General features: G+C 38.4%; 1 protein-coding gene across 2 annotated transcripts in view; it reads left to right on the top strand.

The window, feature by feature from the left end:
• Positions 1-520: 520 nt before the first annotated feature.
• arid5a (AT rich interactive domain 5A (MRF1-like)) overlaps positions 521-9902 on the top strand; it is a 19968-nt gene continuing 10586 nt past the window's right edge. The window contains exons 1-2 of one of the 2 annotated variants that reach the window (XM_027179429.2): positions 521-678; positions 6492-6583. In XM_027179429.2, the coding sequence (XP_027035230.1) occupies positions 675-678; positions 6492-6583 (96 nt within the window). In that variant the 5' untranslated portion in view covers positions 521-674. Of the gene's footprint in view, positions 679-6352; positions 6584-9902 lie in introns of those variants that run through there. The other variant, XM_047800045.1, reaches the window with a different exon arrangement.

Genomic DNA, 9902 nt, shown 5'->3' on the forward strand with positions numbered 1-9902 from the left:
ATCAAACAAGTTCCAGGTGTTTTAATGAAAATTACTGACAATACTTTGAATTAAATACAAACACTCATTAAAAAAGGGGGGTTTTCTCTTTAGGTTAAGAGTTTGCTGGATAATTTGTGTCAAAATAATGCTGATTTAAAAATAATGAGTTAAAATATTTGAAATAAACATTGTCTAAGTCGATTTTTTATTACAATAATTATTATTATTATCATCATGAATATTTAGTTAATATATTTCACAATTTTTTTTTCACTCTTTTGCTCATAAAATCAAAGTCAGTGATAATTAATTGGATTCACTAAAAAATCAAGCAAGTCAACTTCAAATCCCATGATCCTTTGCTTGACAAGGTAAGGAAGTGAAAGTGTGTTTTATTTATTTATTTATATCTTTTCTTTCTTTTTTTTTTTCTTTTTTTTGCCCAATGACAACTGGAACAACCAATCTGGTTCAGACCTCGAAATTTCGAAAGTCTTATGCCTTGTGGTGAGAGATCATAAACGAGAATACACACTGAAGGAAGACATTCTCACACACACACACACACACACACACACACACACACACACACACACACACACACACACACACACACACACACGCGTGCGCGCACACACACACACTCACACACACATACAGATCTGAAGCTTGAGGAGAGACACGCGTTCACAATGGGTATGTCTGATCTATTTCTATTGCTGCTACTTTTACTGTAAGTGGATAAAGATTTATTTATTGATAATGGAGAAGTGACCAGTAATGAAAAAGTAATATAAAAGAAAGCACAAGAGAGAATACGAAAAGGATAAAGATATGAGTATAAACGTGTGTCAGGATCTAAAAACAAAAAACTACACATTGTAATAGAATAAAAGACATAGGAATGAAATGAAACGAATACGATGTTAAATGAAAGCAGTAAATTTGATCATGACAGACTCTGATGTTGGCTGTCTGACAGTTTGAAAAGGTTTGATGAGCTCGAGGATCATTTAAAAGTGGAAGAAGATAGACAGAAGGAGCGAGAGAGCGATACAGGACGATTCATAGAAATAAAAAAGGAATTAGTGTGTGTGTGTGTGTGTGTGTGTGTGTGTGTGTGTGTGTGTGTGTGTGTGTGTGTGTGTGTGTGTGTGTGTGTGTGTGTGTGTGTGCACATGCTACTATGGAGAAAGAGATGGAAAGAGAGAGCGTGTGTCAGTAATAGAGAGACAGATGCATGGATAGATACAATGATGGAGTGAGAGGGAGAGAAGAGGAGCTTCAGGAGTTCGCGTGTGTGAGATTTGACAGTCTGGATCAGTGACAGTAGGGGTCATGGTCTGAACATTCCGAGTCATAATTCTACTAAAGTTTTTCTGCTATTCGATCATCCATTATGGGAAAACCGTATGTTCGATCACGGTTAATGTAAAACAAATCTTGATAAGAAAGCACATCCTGAGAATTTATATACTCCAAATGTTTTGGTGGAAGTTGATATGAATTTTGTCCACTTATTTCTGTAATGGGAAAACCTCCATTCCAATCGGGTGGAAAAGTCAGAAGGGTTGAAGGGCTGCGCTGTTTGGTAGCTTGAAAGATTGACGCGTTATAACGATACGAAGGTTTAAATCGGAAATATGTTCAATTAAATGTCAGATTAAAAAGATACACATACGTATATAAACCGATTTATAATACGTAGTTATAACCCGGTAAATAAATAAAAATATTAAATATTATTCAGGAATCTATTTATAACCCATTGTTGGATGTATGCAGTGTTGTTATTAGGCTATTATAAGTCACAGTAATATAGTATTTTCTATTTATACATGTAGGAAGAACCCGAACACTTCAGGATCTGTATGCAATGTAATCCGACGTCTATTAAATATATTAGGATAATAACTGCGGTTTAATTCACAATATAAGGTGAGTTACAGCTAAATAAAGAGCCAGAGGTTGTGTCACATAGCGCATGAACCCAGATATTTGTGTCTGTAGGCTGCAGTCAGGAAGTGGTTAAGGGAAACAGAAACACAGTACAGTAACGCAGCAAGCGTAAAATCCGGCATCTGATAAATTTACATATGAATTTTATCACAGGACCAAAGCTTTATAATCCACACATTTATTTATTTATTTATTTATTTATTTATTTATTTATTTATTTATTGCATGCTAATAATTCACCACAACATTAGATCAACAGCAACCGGACTGTTATACATACCGTATTTATGACCCAAACAGCCAATAACGTAGCAACGGTGCAATACATAATATTGTGCAGATAAAAATCAAGAGCTTCAGTTAATGTTCACAACAAAAAATGTTATCTCAATGACTGTGGCATGGTTGATAGTGCCAGATGGTTTGGTTTGAGTATTTCAGGAACTGATGATCTCCTGGGGTTTTAACACTCAGCAGTGTCAGTCAGAACGAGCTGCATAAAAAAAATAAAAATAAAAAATACATCCAGTGTTCAGCAGAGGGAAACGATATGTTAATGTGAGAGAAAGAGAGAAGGGGTAGAGAGAGGAGTCAAAGGAGAATCTGCCTGGTTTAAGATGACGGAAAGTCTATGTAACTCAAATAATCACTCTTTACAGCTGCGGTGAGCTGAAAAGCATCTCAGAACCTTGACGTCGTTCGGGTGAAAACGGTATCGTGTTCCACTCGTCCGCTCTGGAAAGGTGAAGACAGGAAAAACGTCACCTGTTTTTTTTTTTGTTTTGTTTTTTTTTACACGTTGACCTGCGAAGATCCGGGAAGCCTGAGTCACTTGATGTTGCACTATTCTGTGTAAACTTTAGTCACTGTTTTATGTGAAAATCTCAACTCAGCACTTTATGAAAAACGCACCAACAGCCATTCAAGTCACCGAGGTTACACGTTTTTTCCCCTGCGTCCCTATGTAATGCCTGAGCTGCTGCTAGGTGATTTGCCGATCGGATCGTCGTCTAAGTCTGTAACCGATTTGTGAACTTAGCATGAAAAATTTAAAGCCGTAAAGTAGGATTTGTAAATGTTCTGAATCCGAGTTGTGATTCATTGTGACCTCATTGGTGCATTACAACACAAAAAATAAGCACTCCAGATAGACATCCAGGGAGGAATTAAGATTAACAATCAAAGTTTGGACGTGAAAAAATCTAAGCCGTAAAGTGAGAATACAAACAGAAAGTGCGAATAACAATTTGTGAATGACACGCGAGTCATTTGAATGAATCCTTTCACAGATTGAAATGAACCTTGGTTTATCTCGATGCAGTCAGATTTGACAAGCTTCGTAATTATCAGACGTGGCCTGACAGTGTCTCTCTTGCGTTCTTGGCTTTGACCTTCATTCTCATTTCATTTTAATTTTGACTGCAACATCACAATGATTCATTGTCATCTCACATCGATTCAGAGATTAGAGGTTTCCGTAAAACACAAGTAAGAAAATTCAGTGTACACAGTGTGCTGGGTGTGTATGTGCCCCGGTTTGGCCTGGTTTGCCCCATGCATCTGTAGCAATGCAAATGAAATGCAGAAGTCAAATAATTAAGAGACTGCCGCAGCACAGGAAGTGTGTGATCTCGAAAGCGCAGCGTTCTCTGATATGTGTGGAAAGGAGCGGTGAAGTGAGGAAGGGGAAGTTGGGTAGGGTGCAGGCCACAGCCAGTCTATAATGAGACACAAAAGCTTTTTGCAAATAAAGAAGCACACACACACACACACACACACACACACACACACACACACACACACACACACACACACACACACACACACACACACACACACACACACACACACTTGTACACACACTTGTACACACACACACACACACTTCAATAGTGCTGACATTTTGACAAGTCCAAGACTTTCAAAGTCATGTAACAGAAATATAGAATCTGTATCTGTAGGTGGTGTGAGTTAATGTTGCCATTACAGAGTTGAGTATTATAATAGAACCGCACATTCTCAAGTGTTTTATTCCTCTTATTCAACAGCTATTTCTTGTAACTGAGATTTCAAGAAATGGCTTTTTTTTAAATTGGGATCTCTTTACGCCTTAAAGAACAAGACATCGTCCTTTTTTTTTTTTTTTTTTTTTTTTTTTACCCCTGTCTAACTGTGAAACTCAGATGAAACGGGTTAGTTCCTGTTCTCACTTTATAGACACTATATACAGTAGTTCCCTGAAAAAAAAAATAAAAATAAGATCATTTTTCAGAGAAATTGTAAAGTTCGTATTAGACCTCCTATGTTCTGAAAAGCTACAGCTTTACCACTTTCTGACTGCTACAAAGCGCTGACGCCGGAGACTCGCTCTATTAATCTGTCAATCTGTAATTAAAGGCTATTAAGTAATTAGAAAAAATCCTGATCGCCTGCTGACTAATCAGAGTGCTCTAAAGACTTATTTTTGTATCCTCTTACTTCACGTCTACAGCAGTTTATTCACGTTATCTCTTTTTCACCGCCCTTTATTGCAGCGTATTGTCTCATTAGCCGTATATTTTTGTTCCTCATCCCCCCCCCACACACACACTGATATTAATAGTGATAAGTGATCAGATATGTAACTGGTGTGCAGTATATACACAACATGCACCAGAAAGCGTACGGAAATCCCCACGGTGTATACGTGCAGTAATATTTTATATTAGATTGAGGCATCATGAAGCTGTGGTTTATACACACAGACAGGAAGCAAGGTTTGTAAGCATGCGGTTTCATATTAGAACAGTTCTCTCTCTCGCTCTCTCTCTCTCTCTTTCTTTCTCTCTCTCTCTCTCTCTCTCTCTCTCTCTCTCTCTCTCCCTCTCTCTCTCTCTCTCTCTCTCTCTCTCTCTCTCTCACACTTGTTATAATCAGCGTTTTTTTTCTCACAAGTGTTTGGTGTCGAAGTAAGAGTCAAGGCAATTGCATGTTCTAAGGTCACAGATGTTCCTATTATTTAAAATAAAAATGAGTCATATCATAATCATATCTGCTATTGGTTATTAATAGATATATAATGTAAAAGATATCAATAGTGATTCTGCACTGTACACTTGTTCTTACTCAGATCACGAGTCTGGAGTTCTTCTATATATATATATATATATATATCTCGTCAGCTCATTAGCTCAGTTAGATATAAATAAGTTAACTCTAATATGTAATGTAATGCCATTTCGCTTATTTAAGTCAGTCTGGATAAATAAAGGTTTCTGCTAAATCATGTCAATTTTAGCTACATTAGCTACATTTTTTTCCACCACTCGGAATACACAGGGGGATGCAAATTTTTACCCTCGACAGTGCTTAGAGCTAAAAAAAAATTTATATACAGCCTTTCAGGATGTTTGGACTTTAAGGGCAAAATTCCCATTGACATCCAGTGAAATGTTTGGACTGTTACACTCTTGATTTTTACATCTAATCATTAATTCTTTCCCGTTATGGAGCTCAAATCGGCCAAAATTCCCAGTGACTTTGTTCTAGTCGAACTGATCTGACTGACTCCTCTAACTCCAAACCTTATCTTTAAATCAGTTAGTAATTGGTTCCATTATAACTGTAACCAACTTTATCTGGTTTATAAATTCAATGTTTGTGTTTATTTGTTTGTTTGTTTGTTTGTTTTATTATTATTATTTTTTAACATAAAAATTCTATATTTGAAACCTAAATACAAATTTAAACCTAAAGTTAATCCTGATCTAATTCGATGAAGGTTATCTGGTCCGGAAAAGTTTTTGACTGTTTAAACTTCAATAGATGAGTTTGAAAACAAACAAACAAACAAACAAACAATCAAACAAATAAATAAATAAATAAATAAATAAATAAATAAATAAACAAATAAATGTTTTGCTTTTGATTTTTACCCGTTTTATCTTAAGAGTCTATCTCTAACAGGAAATAACTGCGATCCTTATCTATTTAATCGTAAAATTCTAAATTCTAAAATGAACTTAAAATCGCTAACAATTTGTAAGGCAGACATCTACAAGTCTTAGATAGATATAGTCTAAGCTATCTAATCTACACACACACTTAAAAATAATAATGAATTTAGTCTGATTAAGAAACTTGTTTTGGTTAAGGAATGCGTTTCATCGGCAAACCTGATCGTTTGCTCTAATTGTAATAAACTATGAATTAAAGTGTAATAAACTCGATAACACACTTATTTATCTGAGAAGCGTTTGACAGAACGGAACAGCTTCGTTGCACAAGCGGCGTTTGTTTGTATAGCATTGGAATCACCGCAGCGCTTTTCAAAGCGCACTGTAGATTTGTGTGTTTGCTGCTTGTGGTTTTACTGAAGAAGTGTTTGTGTGCACACACACGCGCATGTGTGTGTGTGTATGTGTGTGTGTGTGTGTGTGTAAAATGCATGTGTAAAGTGGAACACAATCAAAAACAAGATCACACGCCTAAAAACAACAGCAGCAGTGTGTATTTCTGTCCTCAACAACCATTTTGTGCAGGCTGTAACAAACACATGGCTCTAATTTCAGTGTCAGAGCCTCGTGGAGAAGCGAGCGGTGAAGAAGAACACATAGATGTTTGTGAGGAGGAGAAAACAGAGGAGAAGAATTCACAGACTCAGGTAGGACAGTGACCGAGCCGTGAAATGTCGTGTTCAGCTGAAAATGATTCATTTTCTTTTTTTCATGTTTGGGTCGATTTCACAATCAAACATCGTCATCACTAAATAAGGTCTTATGTATGTGATTTTTTGTTTTGTTTTTATTTATAAACACTCGTGTGTTGTGCTGTTGTAAGAAAATAATCAACGATGGGTGGCATAACGAAGCGGGTGGCATGGGTGGCATATGGGTGGCATAACGAAGAGGGTGGCATGGGTGGCATATGGGTGGCATACTTTTCTCATCACTTTCTCATCTCTCAATTTTGAATGAAATCGATCGAATCAAAATGACTGGAATGACGGTTTTCCTGTAACGGAAGCTCAAAATTCCCATTGACTTTTAGAACTTCTAAAACTTTCCGTTCATCAAACTCAAGACAGTCCTTCGACATTTTGCCTCCTTAATCTGCTCTGACTTTACAAACCGATCAGAATTACGGTTTTCCCGTAACGGAAGCTCAAACCTGGCCAAAATTCCCATTGACTTCCATTAAAACACTTGAACTGTTATTCTAGCTGCAATTCTAGCTTTCAATCTCCATTCATCAAATTCGACACAGAACTTCAAGATGTTCTGATTTATCAAGCTGTGAAAAAAAAATCTTTAAATCAGTTTGCGACTGGTTCGAAAACTTCCTCTTCTCACTTACTTTATAGCAGCTACACGTCTGCATGGCGTATAAACCGTCGCTCACTCGGCAGCCTCGCTTTTTATCCTCTACCTTAGAATTAAAAAGACGCAGAGAAATAGTGAAACCGACTTACGGTTTACCGCAGACCGTTACAAACCTCCATATGTGTTACATAAACGTGTCACTGCATTAAAACAAACATACACCAGTTATCACGGTGTATGTATGTATGAGCTGTTGCCGTGGAAACGATACCGTATTCGAACCGGTGCGTGAGCGTTCTTGCGATTCGCACAAGTTTACACGTTCCCTGCGTAGATAACGAATCCGCCCGGTTTCGCTAATACGCAGAACACACCAAATTTCTGATTCTAGGTCACACTGAGGTACAATTTCCAACATATTCACAGGAAAAAATACAGGATGACTCTGAACCTTCATACATGCAGGAATTCAGACTCAGCATATGAGCGCATGTTCAAAAGGCTGCTATGAGTCAGTGGCAGTTTTTTTCCCCCCTTTCATATGCACGTATTACTTGCACGTCTTTTAAACCGATGTGTGTGTGTGTGTGTGTGTGTGTGTGTGTGTGGATATATGTTCCAGTAGGTCAACACTCATCAGTGTTTTAGTATGATTATGCTTCTGTGACTTTCAACATGCCCGTTCTTACTGTTTTGAATTTTTCTCTCATGTTCTTGACCTGATTTGCCTTTTTATTCGACGATGAGTTTTTCTGGAAAGTGCGTGTGCTGTTTGACATTAAAATAAATTCCAGATAGGTTTGGAAAGTATGTTGGTTACCATCGTTGGTTGTGATAAAAACAAACCACTTCAATGCGATAATATTGTCGCACAAGAACACACTTTGTGATGATTTACTCAAGTAGTTGAAAGACTATCTCATCAGAAATTGAATAGATCTTGCTGATGACTCTTCTGATCGTGTTTACCTTCTTGGTTTTCCTACGCAAAGAGGCTACGCGGCTGACGTAGCCTAACGTCAGCAAAACGCTCGACGTGATTTGCGACACATTCTGACTTGAGACGCAAACATGCCTTTTTGTTTTTACCTCGTCGCTACGTTGCCATGTGCGGCCATCTTGAACGATCTCTCAATATACTGTTTACCACAATGTCCTCTAGGCTCCGCCTCCTTATTTTTAAGTGTGCCTCAAAATTCTGCAGTATGAGCATTGTATTTTTATTGATGGGGGAAAAAAAGTTTTGGGTATTTTTTTAGACTTAATTATGGCATCTGTAACGATGGCTGTGGAATTTACATTTTTTATCAAACTCTCTTGAACTCACAGTTGATCTGTGACTCACTTGGGAGTGAAGTAACATTTTATTTTGTGTATGCAACAGCGTAATAGCTTGCGTCAGATTTCGGAAGCTGCACATTTCCAGCGGCGAGAGCTGCCCTTCCTGTCAGAGTCCTTTACATTCGCGGACTGACTTTCGTTCTGAGAAGGTTCTGACGTGTCCCACGCACTGTTTTTTTTTGCCCAATTTCAAATAAGGTGGAAATTGAAGGCAGTCTGCTTACGGCAAATTTGTCGTGTCAAGCTGTTTTTAGTCGCGGTTTTGTCAGAGAGGGTGGGAGTGAGGTGGGGGAGGAGTGGAGCGGCAGTCGGACAACAAACTGTTTCCTGTCTGAAACCGGAATGTCGCATTGAACAGCTTTGTGGTCTGAAATATCAACGAAATACCTCCTCTTCGAACATCTGGAGCAATAATAAAGTATCTATTTCTCGGTTAAATCGAAAAACACTTTTATTTTAAGGTTTTGGGATACTGTCAGATTCTCTTCGCATTGCACAAGTTCCCAGATTCGATTTGCCTCACAGATTCCACGAATTAAAAAGACTTCTTTCTTCGAAACTGGGTTTTGTCAATTTCACAGGAAGTGTTTGTGCAGACGGCAGCCTCTGAATGCTGCGGGTGAAATTTCACTGAAGACGAGCCAAATCTGGTCAGAAGCTACTTGCTGACACTGAAGCTATCCTCAAAAAGTTAACAAAGAGGACAGTGTGATACTTTTGACTCATTTAGGGTTACCCCATTGTGGCCCACATTTGCAATATTATCCCCTTGACAGAACGCAGAACAGGTTTCAGCTTTGTCTTCCAAATGACTCATTCAGCTACCGAGAGAAGGGACCCACATCTTCGATATTACTCAGTTGCTGCAGCAGCCACCTCAACAGTGACGATGTTAGTCATTTCAGAGGCCTGCTTCTGGGAAGGGCTGATATCTCTGAGGAACTTCAATTCACTCTGAAACCTTAAGAGTGAACGTTTATTTACGCGAGGCCCCCCGGACGACCGCTGCAGACGTCAAACGGAAAGTCGAGGGTTTACTGTACAAGCTCGAGCTGAGCTCACTGGTGCAGCGGATTTTTATTTCCAGAAGATATTGGATGTGCTGATAGAAATTCCCGTTACGGACAAATCACACGTGATAACCGATAACAGACGATGCCCTGAAATTTTTCCGAAGCACGACATCGCATGCGACTTAGCGACTCATGGCCACTTTATCAGAAACCTCATACTAATGTTTGGTTTGCTTTTAACTTTGAGACTCTGGGTCACGGTGACAGGAATTCGTCGGATCCCTGAGGCATTACGATGGAGTCACAT

Source organism: Tachysurus fulvidraco, chromosome 14 (genome assembly GCF_022655615.1).
Source record: "Tachysurus fulvidraco isolate hzauxx_2018 chromosome 14, HZAU_PFXX_2.0, whole genome shotgun sequence".
Classification (NCBI taxonomy): Eukaryota; Metazoa; Chordata; class Actinopteri; order Siluriformes; family Bagridae; genus Tachysurus; species Tachysurus fulvidraco.